This window comes from Hipposideros armiger, unplaced genomic scaffold, assembly GCF_001890085.2.
Source record: "Hipposideros armiger isolate ML-2016 unplaced genomic scaffold, ASM189008v1 scaffold_248, whole genome shotgun sequence".
Taxonomy (NCBI): domain Eukaryota; kingdom Metazoa; phylum Chordata; class Mammalia; order Chiroptera; family Hipposideridae; genus Hipposideros; species Hipposideros armiger.
The window spans coordinates 697,437-715,470 of NW_017731598.1; the positions used below are offsets into that span (position 1 = coordinate 697,437).

Below are 18,034 nucleotides of genomic sequence, written 5' to 3' on the forward strand. Positions count from 1 at the left end.
AGGTCTGCCTTTAGAGAACGTGCATTCTGCGTTCCGGGGAGACGATGGCCAACACCACACAGCAGCTCGTAATAGCGTGAGCAGCTGCTTCATGAAAGCCTACCCTGCGGGGCTTGATCAATCCAAGACCAAGGCGTCTGAAGCACTGAGTGTCTCCTCCCGGGGTAGATCACTAAAGCTGATGTCACTGCGTGTGTCCTGCTGTCTCAGAAAGCAGGTAGTTCTTTCACTTCTGCTAAGTGGAAAGAGGTCCCGGGAAGGGGAGAGGGAGAAAGGAATGGGGAGAAGAGAGAGGGGAATGCTAATGGATGCATGGCAGGTACACGGAGTTATACTCAACCTTGAAAAGAATAATGGGATCCTTATGAGGGGAAAAAAAACCACAGCATAGCTTTTCTGCATTTAGGTCTCAATGAGCATGAAATGGAAAATTAGGGGAAAGACAAGAGGGAGAAAGGATTCCTCAGAACCTAGAATGATACCGTTGTTCAGAAGAGGTTTCATTTTATAAATCAAATGTATAATAAGTAAATAAAAAGCCTTTCTCCCTTTTATTCTTCAGGGATATTTCTTCCACCAGACTGCAGGCTCTGCCTACCTATGGGCTGGAATCCATTCATACGCTAATAGCCACATCATCCTATTCTCTAAAAATATTGCCATCGAGAGAACAATTTACCAACCTCCTGGATGCTACACTGACTTATCCCAGCCACTGCTGTGCTTTCAGAAACTTGCCAACCAAAGAGTAAGTAAAAAACAAAAGGTAAGCCTGCCAAGCTGTCTTAGAAACCCAGATATCAAAATAGTCAACTGGTCACCGGTTCCCTGCCCCTTCTAGGCCAACTCCATAGACACGGGGTCACTTTCACACATACTAGAAGAAAATGAACCATCCTGTTTCCTCCTGAAAACCGATTCCAAACAGTCAATGCAGCCTGCAGCTAAAAGATCTTTATACCCTCTTTTAGGCTAATTGAATCATAGCCTTAAATTAGGCTATAACAGCAGCTGCAAAATGGAGTATAAAACTGGCCTCTCAAAGATCAATTAGCTCTAATCCTTATCAGAGAGCATCATTTTTAAAGCAGTGAGGGAAGTGGCCTCAAGAGGGTAAATTTTACCTAATGTCTTAATATTTAATTTAAAAAACAAAAAACAGACACAAAACACTACTGAAGGTTTTCGTTTTTGTTTAAGCTATTTCTCTTCCTGCAGAATCATCCTCCATTTCATAACAGAATCCTAGCTCCCTAAGGATTAGCTTGGTGTAGAAACAAAAAGGGCAAAAGCTCCTGGCTGGTTTGTGTCCAGTGAGGGGCATCTTACTGATTCAACTGGTTCACTTCAATCCAGAATGAAATGGCTGAGTATGCAGGACTTCATTCTTTCCTTAAAGCACTGTTTTCCGGACTTTTTTTTTTTTTTTGACTGAGATGCATAGTAAGAAATACCTTTTTGACATTGCAGTTCAGTACACATCACACATGTAACTGAAATAAAAGCAATACTTAACTTTTTACACGTGCTACACTGATGTTTTCTTGTGTATTTTACTCTATTTTACTTCGTGTTTGTTTCTTTGCTTTTAATGCTCGTCTTGAGGTACTCTATTGTTTTCATGACTTACTAATGGGTCACAACTCACAGGTGGAAAAACATTGTCCTAAAGGGATATTATGCAGCCTACAAAGATATTCTCAATCAATTAATTAGATGAGGCATTGAGAGAGTGACACTAGGATGCTGCTGTCTGTTTGGAATGAACCTATTTATAATTAATCAACCAGCATGTATTATTGGACACCTACTTTCTGCCCTGCAGAGGTATGTGCAGTTCTATCTGAGGCTTAGTTTTTATTATTAAAGTTGACATATTAGTTTTAGGTGTACAATATAGTGATTTGACATTTCTATATCTTACGATGTGATCGCCACACTTAGTCTAGTAGCCATCTGTCCCCGTACAAAGTTATTACGATATTATTGACTATAGTCTCTGTGCTATACACTGCATCCTTGTGCCTTATTTTATAAGTGGAAGTTTGTACCTCTTATTCCCCTTCACCTTTTTCCTCCATCCCTTCATCCCCCTCCCCTTTGGCAACCATCAGCTTATTCTCTGTATCAGTGGATCTGTTTCTGTTTTGTTTTGTTTGTTCATTTGTTTTTTTAGAGTCCACATATAAGTGAAATCATATGGTATTTGTCTTTCTCTGTCTGACTTATTCCACTTAGCATAATACCCTCTAAGTCCATCCATGTTGTCACAAATCGCAAGATTTCATTCTTTTTATCATTAATATTCCATTTGTGTGTGTGTGTGTGTGTGTATCATATCTTCTTTATCTATTCATCTATCAATGGACATATAGGTTGCTTTTATATCTTGACGATTGTAAATAATGTTGCCATTCCGGAAGTGGAATTGCTGGATCATAAGGTAGTTCTAGTTTTAATTTTTATAGGAACCTCCATACTGTTTTCCATAGTGGCTGCACCAATTTACAATCCCACCTGCAGTGCACAGGAGTTCCCTTTTCTCCACATCCTCGCCAGCACTTGATGTTTGTTTGTATCTGAATCTTTGGAGGTAACCAGAAGACAAATCACTCACTGTGGTTAGAGAGCTATGAACCATTAACTGAGCTTCAAAGAACATTAATTGAGCATTTGCCATGTTCCAAACACTGTGCAAATGTCTGAAGATACACAGCTGAGTAAGAGCTCTCCCAGCCCTCACAGAGTCACAAACAGCTGTATGGGGCTAACACGCAAGAGAGCCAATGTTTATGTACAAAACAACAATGTTATGCTAGAGCAGAGAACGGGAGTGCTCTGGGAGCACTGAGGAAGAGTTCCTAAATGACAGCAGGGCTTAGGGAAAGCTTTCTGAGGAGGTGGCTTCTGCTGAGCCTTGAAGAACAGGAAGGAGTTGGCTAGACAGGTGTGGGGGGAAGCACACCAAAAAACCAAAATAGTTCTCGTGAAGGCACAAAGGCAAGAGACAGTAGGATGAAAGTCATTCAGAAAAACTAGGACAAGAAGACTTCTGGGTACATGGAGGAAGGTGAGTGAGGAGAGGAAACCAGGGGGAGGGGGTCCTCAGTGGGCTCTGAGTGCCAGGCCAAGTCATTTAGAGGATGGGAAGCCACTGAAGAATTCAAAGCAAAACTTCTCACATTTGCTTTTGTAAAATATCACCCTGGCAGCAGGATGGAGGATGGGTTGGAAGTGAGCAAAGCTGGTGAGAGACCAACTAAAAGAACAATACAGACACTGATTTATGATAAAGTTGACTCTGGACACCACCTTTATGGCAAAACAGTCACATCCCTCCTGAAATTACTGGCATGTAAATAGTTTAGTTCAGGGGTTTTTATTTCATTAGATGAAAGAAGCTAGGTAACAAGTGGGGAAGGATTAGACAACTGTGGGCCAGTATCAAAGTGTGGTGGGAATGTAGCCACACAAATGTTGTCTTGACTGGGATTACAAGCTCTGATTGACTCCTTCCATACACCTAAAGCTCGAAACCTTGGATGCTAGTGAGGAAGGACAGCCTGAAGTTGGGCCAGTGGAATGTTAGTGCAAACTCTGAGTCACCGCTCTGCCCTGCAGCTGCTGAGTCTGGATAACACTCACAGCTGCCTGGGCAGGTGGCCCCAAGACCTCCTTGGTATCTGTGATTAAAATTTCAAAACAGATTGAGTAGACAGAACCCAGTGCTATTATCTGAAGGCCAAGAACAACCACATTTCATGTTAACTGCAGATTGGTCACACAGAATCTCTACATGTAGGATTAGAGCCAGCGTGTCTCTCTCTCTCTCTCTCTCTCTCTCTCTCTCTCTCTCTCACTCACTCACACACACACACACACACACACAATTTCATCCAAATTTGAGGATGTGTAATCCTCATCCAAAATAACAAGCTGATTAATTTTTTAAAGTGAGTCCAGTAGGTCTAATAGTTCTGATATGTTCTTCACCTTCCTGCTTTTATACAAAGTCATTCCTACAAGGAATTGTCTTGTTAATATTGGGAAAGAAGAATATATAGAAATATCTAGTTTGGAATGCCTCATTTCTCCTTCCTCCTTAGGAAAGGTTGAGGTTCTCACAGCCTATTGTCCTTTCTATTTCTTCATCCACTTTTTCTTTGTTCCTCCCTTTGGTTTCATTGTAGGAAACATAAGTACAGGCCTTCTTTTAATTCCTTGCCATTCCCCTCACCCCCTTTCTATTGGCTAAACTTCTTAAAGAGAAAGATGAAGGAAGAGGGATCCCCCACATATATTCCTGCATGTAACTAAAAAAGGCAGAGAATCCACATAATGATGTCAGGTCCAATATCTTCAAATCCTTACAAAAGAGATCCCCAGTTACAATTCAAAGCCATGAACTCGGGAGGGTTATTTGTTCGTCAAGGTCAATGTGGTAAGGAGAGTAGAGAGGAGCACACCTTCGCATACCACAAAGGTAGATTTTAATGAGCATTGAAAACTCTGTGACTCAATGTGACAAATTTAAGTTTTCTCATCTCTAGAGCTCACACACAACACTTAGCATTCAGAAGCATTTTATCTAAGCTGGAAGCACTCTAATGACAATTCAGACGCCTTTACTCTCTCTCCAGGAAGTGCTTCAGTTAGGACAATGGTGCAGAACACGAAGCTGGTGGAATAGGTAAAGCATTTGGATGAACAAAGTATAAATAGACATGATCAGATTTAGTTTAAAGACCAAAAGCTCAACTGTTTTTTCCCCCCCACCTCTTCTCTTTCAGGCAGAATTTTTCCTTTTCCATTTTTGAAAACTTTTCCAAACAATGTGAAAGCACAGCAAGGAAACCAAATAATGAAACACTGTAAGTATCTGTATGCAAAGGAACTCAGGAAGCCATATCTCATTCTGTGTGCCCCCTATTATTATTACCAGTGTCCACAATTTTCTTTTGATAAAAGTCTTGGTTGGGGGGATATTTGCACAGCATTTTTAATCGCTTTAAAATGGGAACTTTTCTGTGTAAGTGGCCTCCAGTTGATCAGGTATCTCACTCAACTATTTAAAAAAAAACTCTCTTAAAAAGTACCTACATGTTCATTCTACAATTAATTAAATTCTCCTCAGAAATTAAAATTTTACTTGCAAGTATTTTGATGTCACTAAGGGATTGCTTGAATGACAGCTTCATTTGTAGGAATTTTCACTAGTCACATGGTCAGCATTCCACAAAGATTAGCTGATGGATGGTAGACACAACTTCCAGAAGGAACCACTTCCTTCAAAGAGACTTACTGCACCTTGACCACGCTGTGCTGGAGCATAAAATTACTCAGCCTTAACGCTATCAGTAACACATACTAGATGGAAGCTATGTTTCCTTTCTACTGATTTTTTAAAACATTTTTCCTGGCTGCCTTGGCATTTCCCACACCTTCAAATGTAAAAGAGAATGCCCCGAAATATAACCCCAGGATCCCCATGCCACCTTTACTGCGATTTAGAAGTCTTATTATTCCCCCCATGTATCCTTCAGGCTACAAAGCCAGATGCCCTTCTAAGATACCTTGCCAATCTCCATTCCCTCTTCTACACCTTTTTTCTTTTCTCTTTTCCCCCCCGCTATCAATCCACAAGTTCTATAGAGGCCAGCAGTAGGCTAGCACGATGGAAGGACCCTGGGCTTCTTTGCTTCTCAGAGTTGGATATGAATCTTTGGCAATAGTGTTCCTGTAACACTGGGTACCCCTGGACAATACTTATCTTTTTTGAGTCTTTTTCCCTCATCTGTAAGGGACAGCAGAAATATCATTTGGCTTTCAGAACTATGACAGGGAAGGGAGTTGTTGAAGACTGTGACAGGATCTAGGGTACATTATAAATATTATACTCTGTATCCTTCTTTGCTTTTTCTTTTAATTAGGTCTGTCACCATCTAGCCTCCAGTGTTCCTTTTCCTCACCCTTCCCACTCCTCTCGATATTCTCTCCATCGGTCACCTTCCACTTAACTCTTTTGCAACCATATGGCCTTTTCTGTCGTCAACAGGAAACCACTGCTGGGTACAATGGCAGCACCAAGGGGTGGTTCTGGGGAGTGGAGACTAGCTCACTCTCAATAATCCTCATTAGCCCCCACCATAATAAGCCTTCCCAAATGAGCACACAATGTCAAGTTTGCTAGGCTAACACGGCCTTAAAACAAGTCCCCTTATCTCCAGTATCCCCAAAACTACCTGAAATGAATACATAATCTAAGTTAGAAGGGTGTGCTTCCAGCAAAAACATTTCTTATGATAAATCCCCTTCCTCCTCTTCCCAGCAGACTGCTATTCCTAAGTCCCTAGAGTTGAGAAATTCTAGAGCCAGCCCCTAAGCCTTGCCTGCTCTCCCCAAGATATCATGGTGTCCATACTGCTATGGCTGGCCTCACTGTTCTCCTAAAATGCCCATCTTTTCTCCTTTCTTTGTTCACTGTGACTGAAGCAGGGGTGCACTGCTTTCTCCTCCCTCTGACTCAGTGTTGCTAAGCCTATGCATCCATTCACATTCCCTGCATAAGCCGTCAGTACTGGCAACAGCTCCGTGCTGGGTTTTGTCAGTAAGCATGCTGCTGCCCTCAGGAGTCATCCCAGGACACAAAGGTAAGGAGCAGCAGGTAGGTATTTGGTCTGCAGACAAATCACCAAGGAGAAAATTGCTAGACGGATGCCCAGTAGCGCATGAAAAGAAAGGGCAAAGGACAGGGGAGGGAATAGGGTTGACCTCTTATTGACACAAATTTATTCAGAATTCATGGCAGAATTTTTAGAAGCTTTTGAATTAGTGCTTCTAGCAGCTGAAGTAGTTTTGATAAGAGGAAAGGAAAAAGGAAAATGAAGGCAGCAATTGTTGGAAAGTTTTCACCTGGTTTAATAAAGGCTGTTATTTTGCAGGCATCGTCCAGGGACCTTGCTTAAAATGTAGATTCCTGGGCTCTGTCCCTAGACAGTTTGATTCAGGATTTGAAGTAAAGCCAGGAATCTACATTTTGCAAACGCCCTGGAGATTCTGATGGAAGTGGTTCAAGGACCACACGTTGAAAAACACTGACTGAGAGACAGTGAAGTAGAAGAGAGGCCTCTGGACAATGGGTACGACAACCTAGTGCTGCCACTAGAGCCTAGTGCTGAGGAATCTCAGGCAGGTCACTCCCCTCCTTTAATCGTGGTTTCCTGACCAGTAAAATGAGGAGTTCAATGAGATGGTCTTAAGGACCTTTCCAATGCTGAGAAATAACCTATTTTCTTTAACCGTTCTTTATAACCACCGTCTCTCTTCAAAAATTAAAAAATAGGTAATTATATTGATGTGCATGAGATGAGGACAAACAAATGTGCTACTTATATTTAATAATAAAACAGGTGAGGTTCCCTGGCACTCTCCCGTGCATAGCAGGAGTCCTTCTCTAGTTCCAAATGGGTTTCTACGATATTCTAGCACCTTTTTGGAGTCCCAAGTCATAGATTTCTTTTTCTTCTTTTTTTTTAATCTGTGTTCTTTCGCTTCAGTAATGGTATTGCTCAAATCTATCATTTCATCCACTCACTGAATTAGATACACACTTCCTTATACAGCACATGAGAAGCTAAGTTTTGAGAGTAGAGAAAAATATTATTTTAATGTGTTAGGAACCCTCAGGTGAAATGCTTATTTGTAATGGCCCTGCAGAAAAAAATTATGCCCAATTCTCCAGCTCCCAAGATTACAGTAGCAAACTGTGGGCAAAGAGAAAATTGGATGTGCCTACATGCATCATACTGTATACAATCATTGTCCCCATATCCCCTCAGTTCCCCTCAGAGCCGGAATCACTCTGGTTTATTCCTTCCACAAACATTTATTGAATGATTACTCTGAGTCAAAACTGTGTGAGGTGCTGAGATTTCAGAAATAAATAAAACCTAGTCCCCTGCCTTCAAGGAGCTAATAACTATCTAAGAAGACAGACACGCATAATGGCAACATGGTTTGATAATTACAATAGTACTTAAGGGCAGCCATGGCACAGAGAAGGAGTAACAAACATCGAGGAGGTGTAAATCAAGAAAGAGGATCACAGAGGAGCTTGTCTTTAAAGATGAGGAGGAATTCATGACAGAGAGGAGGAGACGAAAGAAAGATGCAACAACGCATATGCAGTAAGACAGAGGGATGAAACGTTAGAAGTGATTCTGAGAGCCTCAAGTCTGTAGCGACCAAAAGGAAGATTGCACAAGGGATGTGCAAGATAATTATAAGAATCCCTAACATTCGCTGCGCACTTAATACATGTCAGGCATTATTCTAAACATTCTACATGTGTTGATGCATTTCATCCTTAGCACAACCCTACCAAGAATGGTATGATTGTTATCCCAGTTTGGCAAATGAAGAACTTGAGACACAAAAATGTTAAGTAACTCTCCTGGTTTACACAGCCTGTAAAGACTGGAACCCGGGCAGTCTTCCTCCAGAGCCCATGCTCTGAATTATGTAGCACTACTGCTTCCTGGAGACCAGACAGACTATCAAAGGAGGAAGAACCCAGATCAGGGAGGGACTTGGAGGTCATCACAAGGGGTCTGGATTTTATCCCATAGCTAATGAGAACCTAGGGAAAGTCTGAACTCACAGATTTGTGTTTAAGAAAGGCTATTCCAGGGCCAGCCGAGTGGCTCGGTTGGTTAAGAGCTCGCTCCAGAGTGTGAGCTCTGAGCAACAGTGTCGCCGATTCGATTCCTGGCCTGAGCTGCGAACAGCTGCCAACAGGTGGCAGGATGGCTCAGCTAAAAAAAAAAGAAAGAAAGAAAGAAAGAAAGGCTATTCCAGGAGGAAGGTGTGGATGGACCACCGGGAGACAGCTAAAATTAGAGGAAGGATGCCAGTAAGAAGACAAACGTAACTGTACCTTAAGAGAGAATTAAAACCTGAACTCAAACAGTAGCAGTGGGGTTGGCAGAGGTGGAGCTGTCCTTCACCAGGGACATTGTCTCTCTTCAGTCTGCTCTCTGAATTTGATTTACACCCCTAAGGAGTATCAGTTTTCACCATTTCTTCCTACTGTCCATGACTATATTCTTCCTCTGCTTCTATATTTCTAGTAATCTATCCTTGGTTTCCGTTTCTCAGCTGGACTATTTGGTCAGCAGGGACTTAAGTGCAAGCAAGCCCACCAGTAGCCCACTATCTTCAACGAGAGCTTTCCAATCCCATTTGTGTTCGACCACAAACAGCTTGATAGCATTTTGGTTGGCAACTAAATGAGATAAATAGCTAAGAAAGTGCCAAGAAAGGATTCTTTTCGATTTAACAAGCATATATTATGTCTCTAAATTTGCTTTCCAAAGAAAATCATGCTCTGCAAACAGCTTCATTAAGTCTTTGCATCAATGTATAAAATCCATATATAAAAGAGTCTAAACGGTTTTTTATTCCCTTCTTTAAAAACTCCTACATCAATTCAGAGTTCTCAGCTAATTTAACAAATAAATGTAAGATTGAGACTGTTGAGGCTTTGTTTCCTTTAGTTTCTTAGGCTTTAAAAAAACACTAAGGATGGTTGAGTTTTTAAAAAAAAAATCAGAATCACTGAAAATCTCTGTACATTGAGCCTAAATATTCTTCTTACAGTTATTCCGCCATCTTTGCTGAGAGTGAACTGAGTGGCTGGGATTATGACTATGGTTTCTGCTCACCCAAGACACTCCAATGTGCTCCTGAACCAGATGCTTTTAATCCCTGTGAAGATATCATGGGCAATGACTTCCTCAGGGTCCTGATTTGGCTGATTAATATCCTAGCCATCATGGGAAACGTGACTGTCCTCTTTGTTCTCCTGACCAGTCGTTATAAACTGACAGTGCCCCGTTTTCTCATGTGTAATCTCTCCTTTGCAGACTTTTGCATGGGGCTCTATCTGCTGCTCATTGCCTCAGTTGATTCCCAAACCAAGGGGCAGTATTATAACCACGCCATAGACTGGCAGACAGGAAGTGGGTGTAGTGCTGCTGGCTTTTTCACTGTATTTGCAAGTGAACTTTCCGTCTATACCCTCACGGTCATCACACTAGAAAGATGGCACACCATCACCTATGCTATCCAGCTGGACCAAAAGCTACGATTAAGACATGCCATTCCAATTATGCTTGGAGGATGGCTCTTCTCTACTCTAATTGCCATGTTGCCCCTTGTGGGTGTCAGCAATTACATGAAGGTCAGCATTTGCCTCCCCATGGATGTGGAAACCACCCTCTCACAAGTCTACATATTAACCATTCTCATACTCAATGTCATGGCCTTCATCATCATTTGTGCTTGCTACATTAAAATTTATTTTGCAGTTCAAAATCCAAAGCTGATGGCTACCAATATAGATACAAAGATTGCTAAGAAAATGGCAGTCCTCATCTTCACCGATTTCACCTGCATGGCGCCTATCTCTTTTTTTGCTATCTCAGCTGCCTTCAAAGTACCGCTTATTACAGTAACCAACTCTAAAGTTTTACTGGTTCTTTTTTATCCTGTCAACTCTTGTGCCAATCCATTTCTGTATGCAATTTTCACAAAGGCATTCCGAAGGGATTTCTTTCTGTTGCTGAGCAAATTTGGCTGCTGCAAACGTCGGGCTGAACTTTACAGAAGGAAGGATTTTTCCAACTACAAAAATGGCTTCACTGAATCAAATAAGCCTTCGCAGTCCACTCTGAAGTTGAGAACATTGCACTGTCAATATACAGTTGTCCTAGACAAGACTCGTTGTAAAAAGTGTTAACTATTACATCAGTAACCACGTTATTGAATTCTACTTAAATATGTAAAACAATTATCTGTACCAGTAATTTTAACAAAGAGGCAGCTTTAGGAAATTATTTATTCTTAGGCACCCTAGGCAAAAGGAGACCTTTACATAGCTCTAAGTGTGGGTCATGACCATCATCCATCTAAAAACTACTTGTCATTGACTGGTACATGATGACATACAATACAGAAGTTGAGAGTATTTAAAAACTTTTATAGCAATTTTGACAGAGTTATTTGTATCTGTTGAATCTAGTATTAAAAAAAGAGGTGGTATTTTACATCTTCCATTTTTTTTCTCATTACATCTTTGTAGTCATTTTTATTGCATTTTACAAAAATATTAATCCATAATAGATTTGAAATTTAAAATAACTGGTCCTTTTCCTCAGATAGTTTGAGAAACACACGCTAAAGATGCACTGTCCAATCTGGTAGTCACTAGCCACATATAGCTAAATTTAAATTTAAAATGTAGTTCCTCAGTTGCACCAGGCACATTTCAAGTGCTCAATAGCCACACATGAACAGTGGCTACCATATTGGACAGCAAATACATAGAACATTTTCATCATCACAGAAAGTTCTATTGGAAAGTGCTGTTATAGAGACTTTTATCTATCTCCTGCCTAGGTTCTACTATTTAAAATTTAATGTAAGTAAGCATCTAAAGGCACATTTGAGCCTATTTTCTTGGTTCAGTGTTTAGCCTCTAAGCACCAATGAAACATTAAATAGTAGAGTGTAAACTCCTTACGGGTAGAAACTCTGACTCAGTGTTGTTTTCCTGTCTCCTAATTCAGGATCTTGGCAATGGTGTGCAACAGATGTGCTCAATTACAGTGAAGTTATGAAATCTATAAGAGAAAAAATGGTTTATTTTCTTTCAAGAGCCCCATCTTTTTCTTTAGGTAGAAGAAAATATTTTAAAATATTTAATTTTCAAGGGCCGGCCAAGTGGCTCAGTTGGTTAAAAGTTCACTCAAGAGTGCGAGTTTTGAGCAATAGAGTCGCCGGTTCGATTCCCGGCCCGAGCCGAGCTGCCGGTGAGCTGCCGCTGAGCTGCCAACAGGTGACAGGATGGCTCAGCTTAAAAAAAAAAATTAACTTTCATCGTTTCCTTTGGAGGGTATAGACGTATATATCTAACATTTGCTAGAAAATATTTTATCAGAATTGACTCTTATATGGCAATGAAATTATGTTTTAATTTCAGTGTTTTTGTATGTTCTTTAGACTTCTTAAAATAATTTTTATTGAAAGCTTATTATATGACAAACATCTTGATTATTTTATATATCTTAACCCATTTAATCTCCATAAAACTATGATAGTAGAGAAAAATCTATTACAATTTCCCCAAGCTCTCAAAACTAATAAAAGATTCAACTAATAAGATCCAAACTCAGAGCTCTGATTTAGGGCCCCAGCATCTTAACCACCATGTTTCACTGCTTTCCGTATTGGTAAATCATAGTCATCCAAAGGCTTAATGTGTTCCAAGTTCCTTACATTTTCCCAACATTTTGTTGTGAACGTTTTCAAACAAAGTTGAAAGAATTATACAGTGCAAACCCATATACTTAAGAGTCAATATTTTACTATACGGGTTTCATTACAAATCTATATACTTACCTATCTAGTATTTATCTATCCATCCATCATTTCTGATGCATTTTAAATTGCAGGTATCAGTACTTGTCAGCCCTACATACTTCAGCATGCTTATCATTAACCAAGATTCAATATTTGTTTACATTTTTAGGTAAAATTTACATATGGTGCAGTGGACAGATCCTAAGCAGACCATTTAATGAGTTTTGAAAAATGCACATACCCATGTGACCCAAAACCTCTATGAAGATATAGAACACTCTCACCCTCAGAAAACCCCCTCATGCCCCGCCTACTTATTCCCTCATCCCACCCCACCCAGCGGTAACAATTCTGCTTCTTCCCCATAGATCCGTTCTGCCTGCTCTAGAACCTCATGTAAGTGGAATCACACAGTATACACTCTTTTGTGTTAGGCTTCTTTGACTCAACACAATGTTTCTGCTATTCATCCTGCTGTTGCTTGAATCAGTAGTTCATTGCTGAATCGTATTCCATTATGTGAATATAATACTGTTTCCTATTCTCCGACTGATGGATATCTGGGCTATTTCCAGTTTGTAGCTCTCCTTTGGCATTTTATTAAATAAATGTATAGTCATCACTAGACTCTCTACACAGTTAGTCTGCTTTCAATCTTTATGCCATTGGGCTGTGATTCAAAATAGATTACGCAAGATTATAAACTTTATGAAATATAACTTCTCTGTGTTTCTCACACTTCTGAATTTGACTCCCTAACCAGTAACTTGTCTTTTACTCAGATGCAATCCTCTCTCATAAGTTAGTGTTCTAGAATTTGTCTCAGTGGTATGAGATAATTAGTCATGTTGCTATGTACATACAGAATAAACTTTTTGACTCATACATAAATCCCAGAACAAAAACAACTAAGTAAACGAAACAGCAGAAAGTAAAAGAAAAAAAATAAAATATATCCTTGTGGAGAAACTTCACTTAAATTATGCAGTCTTAAATATTGTTTGAGCCCAAAGTACTTGGACGCATACTCTAAAAATAACTTGTGTGGCCTTTTCGACAAATACTGATCTTTATTTTCTACATTGTAATTTAAGTTTTAACATACAGAGTCATAGTTTGACTCCCTCACCCTCATATCCTTTCATTCACTAAGACCTCCCTTTGAATTGTATTTCACGCCAGTTTATTTTGCATTCCTCCTGCCACACCCACATCTCAGGCCATTTCCCCTTTCCTCTGGAGTAACAGCACATCCTCCCTCATTTTTATTCCTATCCAGTCTTTCCCATGCCCACTCTCCTACCCAGCACTACTTGTTAATCTTCCTAAAATCCTCTTTCATCTTATTACACCCCTGCCAAAAATCCCAAGCAGCTCATCAGTACCTATGAAGCTTTAGCTCCTAGCCTAACATTCAAAGAGCCCCAGGATCCATCCTCAAATATGCTCCTTTTATTTCCTGTTTTTCTACTTGAAACAAATTGTTCCACTTACTTTTTCCTAGCCATGTCCTATGCATCTCCATTCTGGTATCCATGCCACTCTTACACCTTCTACCTTACTTGTCCTCTTTCTTCATCCTTTAAGACCCTATAAGCTACAGGTTTAGCTTCTTTATCAAGCTCTCCTTACTCCAGCCCCGCACCCAATCCACTATAGTCAAGACACTTCCTTTACCTGAAATAGGGCATAAATAATAAATATGTAACCCCCAACAGTTTCTTTCTTTGGACTTCTTGAGCATTTGTCATCTATATCACTCATTTGTCTTTTATTCTACACTGCTGGGTATTATCTTTACGTGTATAGAATACCTCTTATTTCACCTATGTTATAGATTTTTTTAGTGATACAGTTATCTTTTTTACTTCTTCATTTCTCCCACTATATCTGCCCTAGAGCCTTACACATGGTAGGTTAATATTTTTTTTAGGTGATTCACTTTTATAGCTGATATATATATAGAACAATCCTTGTTAAAAAGCCTTTCCCACATGCGATGGTCTCATAGAAAGCATCTGTATTCTTGAGCTGTATAATTTCTCATACATAAATCATGAAAACATCAAATGCTCGGCAAATTTATATTTGTAGCATTTTTTTTACAATGTTTGAGATTATCACTGTAGGTTGCAAAAAAGGATTAATGAACCCAGAATAACTCATCTAAACTTACAAAATATTTTCAAAATGTATTTTGTCCTCTATTCATAACATTTGCTGGAAAGTGCCTTGTTTTATTCTCCTCAAAAATGAATTAAGTCCTTGTGTAAATTAAAAATCTTTATGTCACAGATTTCAATAAATATGTTCATAATAATCTTTTCTTTGAAATGTGCAATATTTGTATTATAATATCAAGTTTCTTCCTAAGTGTTATTACCATGGGCTTCCTATTTGTAATTTAGCTTTCTAGTTATAAATCACAAAGTTCCCACCTGGCTTACAGTATATTTACATGAAAAACAGCACAATATTAACCTACTAACATGACTCAAAAGAAAATCCCCTACTAAATTCCCCTGCTCACCACTTACATTAACTGTCACTATTCATTGTCAAGTTATTAGTTTTCCTACACAACTTAACTGATTGAAACTGAGTGCCTCAGCCAGAATTGGAGTCTCACGGCCCTGTCATGCCTGAGCTGTACATTATTTACACATATTATAGCACACTGACTAAAACAGGTAAAGAAGCCATTCCAGGCAAGGTCGGCCTGTCAGTCTTAAGGAACTATGCAAACTCAACTAAGACCTTCTTAGCCCAACAGGGAGAGGTGGAATGTCTGTAAGAAAATGCTGTAGGATGCATGCATGAGAAAGAGTTTGAATTAGGAAATATGATACATGACACTTTCACAAATTCCATTTAACACAGCAAACTGTAACTTCTATAATTAGAGACACTTTCTCCACCTATAAAAAGGTAAAGGATGACATTTGCCAAGGTATTGTATTTATAAGAACTCAGAACTTACTCTATATTTTGTTATAATACACAACATGAAATGTTTAGCTTGGACATGAAGAAGTTTCTGAAAGTAAAAGCAATATCATATCAAAGCCAAGTCTTAGATATACTCCACCAACTCATAGGGCTTAAAGAATAATTTTCTCTTTTAAAATGGATTAAGATTTGTCTCACTCTATCTTTAGCAGATGGGTTAAAAATATTGTTTTAACTAGGAGTCATGATCATCAATCAGTAGATAGTGAAATCAATCTAGTAGATCAATACCATCCATTTTTTTAATGCAACAGAACAGAACCAAATAGAAAATATAGGAGGCTACCATGTGCTAAAGGCAAGCATGATTTTCTGAAACTGTTTCATTTGTGTTATGTGTGTCTGTGAACATGCAAACATATACTCATGTTTAAAGTATATTTCTTAGTGTGGATCCTGGCAAAAAAAAAAAAAAAGAAAAAAGAAAAAAGAAATTGTGAAAAACCACTCATTTAGATAACTTCTGGAGAACGAGAATTTTTTTCTAGCATTATTAGAGACTAATAAAAAGGCACGAGGTTCATAATAATTTGGGGAATCTCTTAATTTTCTCTGCAGTCACCACCAAAACTATCATCATCATGTATGTTAGCATGCAAGGATAATTATTATTGGGATTTGTTTTATTTTATGGTAAGTCTACTTTTAATTTTTTTTTGCATTTTTAAAATATCAGGGGCATGAGGGCATGCAGAGACACAGATGGGACAACTGTGATTTTTTTCCTCTAATGATAAAATGTACATGAATAAAGACGACCTATGAAATAACAGTAATTGTAATGTGCCATTTAAAAAAAAATCACTGAAGCAAAGTCACATTTTAAAATTCACAGTGGAAAAGAGGAACTTTAGAAACAACTATTATTGCCTCTACTAAACACTTAAACCATCACATTAAACCCCAATTCCCAAGTGATTTCACCTTGTCAATAAGTTCAGCCCTTACTTTGCACTAAGGCTTGCCTAGAGCAAATACAGAGTGACTGGGTAAGCCTGGGAGGAAAAAAGCTGGAGGAAGACTAGAAAGTGTACTCCTCAGCCCTGAAGGGGGTACATTTCAAAGACAGACACAAAGAATAAGTGCCCTCTTTTGGCCTTCCATGTAGAAAAGGTGGCCATCTCATGGTAGGTAGCATCCATGAAGAGAACCCACAGCACCTGGACGTTCTCAAAGGCAGGGAAGGATCTGGAACAGCAATGGTGGTAGGGTGAAGGACAATCACTCTGAGGATGAAGAAGGCATAGCTGGAGAATCTGGTTAGGGGATCAGCCCACTTATTAGTATAAATTGAATCCTCACGCAGCTGCCAACTGTAGACCAAAGACAGTACCCCACATATGTAGTCCAAGACCCAGAAGAGGTTTAGCCAGATTTTGAAATGATCTGCCAGCAGTAGCTGAGTCCTTGGGTGGGACAGGACAAGTGTTGAAATCAAACTCTCAAAGTGGGGTTACCTCCGAAAAATAGGGAATTCGCCCTGTGACCAGCCAGATCCAGGTATCTAATCCTTAGGGACCTATTACAGGCCATCACCCACTCATCCCAGCACTGCTCTCTGTGTGAGGGCACTGTCCTGGAGAACACCATTCAGAACTGAAGCTAGGGATTCTTGATTTAGAGACCATGTATTCTCTACCCATTAGGAGGCGCAGAATGATGGGTAAAATGTTCCTCTGAAGGACTTGAATCTTCTAAGAAAGAGAGTATTATAGAATAATTTATTGAGACAATCTGCTTTGTTTTTATTGGTGCAGGAAAATCAGAGCTATTTGTGTTTTACATTTTGTTTTTCTCCCTGATTTTAAGACAATTATCCAGGTCTTCTTGTCTCAAATGAGGTTAGGCAATCTAATTTGGCCAAGGCAGAGGGTTCCTGAAGAGAGTATCTCTTCTTGCCTTCTGTTTTAGAAAGCCTAAACTCAATGAGGGGATTCCCTGTTAGGGAAACGGAAGAGAGGTAGTATCTTTGATAGATAAAGAGTTTGCACAGGGGTCTACCACTTTAAGAAGAATAGAAAAAACTTAAGGAGGGAGGTAAAACCCACCATGACTAGGAAGAGGACAGAAGTCTGAAGTTTCAAGAAGTAAAATGGGAACCTAACCCTGTCCCCCCTCACAATTCCCTGGAGAGACAGCAGGATACAAGAAGAAAGGCCTGGCACAGGAGAAGCTCAGGGAGACTCGTTCTTAGCTCCAGGGATCCGGGCCTCAGGAAAGGTTTCCATGTTCGTGTGCAGTATGGGCTGAGCAGAGGCATCTGCCGCCAAGGGGCCACATCATTGGTGACGAGTGTAGACGAAAAGGCCCAGGGAAGTCTTCCTGAATATCCTGCTACTCACTTGGTGAGAATTAGGAGGAACACGGGCCTCAATCTAATAACTGATATGACTTCACCATGAAGGGGAATTTTACTTCAAGATGAAAGGAATGGGACATTTCTTCATGTTCCATCACACCAGATTCATCTATGCTTTGTAATGGTATGGATAATGAGGGTTTAAAAAAAAAGAAACCCTGTTAAAACAGTAAATGAAAGAAATATAAAATCATATATTTGCATCTTCATCTGAATTATAATTTTATTAAATTCCATACAGTGAAC

The 18,034-nt window shown here is 39.6% G+C and overlaps 1 protein-coding gene across 1 annotated transcript in view; it reads left to right on the forward strand.

Moving 5' to 3' along the window:
- The window catches only part of LHCGR (luteinizing hormone/choriogonadotropin receptor), a 51,946-nt gene extending 40,427 nt beyond the window's left edge, over positions 1-11,519 (forward strand). Inside the window, exons 9-11 of the mRNA XM_019655851.1 lie at positions 563-748; positions 4,791-4,871; positions 9,658-11,519. Of these exons, the coding sequence (XP_019511396.1) occupies positions 563-748; positions 4,791-4,871; positions 9,658-10,798 (1,408 nt within the window). The 3' untranslated portion in view covers positions 10,799-11,519. The remainder of the gene's footprint in view (positions 1-562; positions 749-4,790; positions 4,872-9,657) is intronic.
- Positions 11,520-18,034: the final 6,515 nt, after the last annotated feature.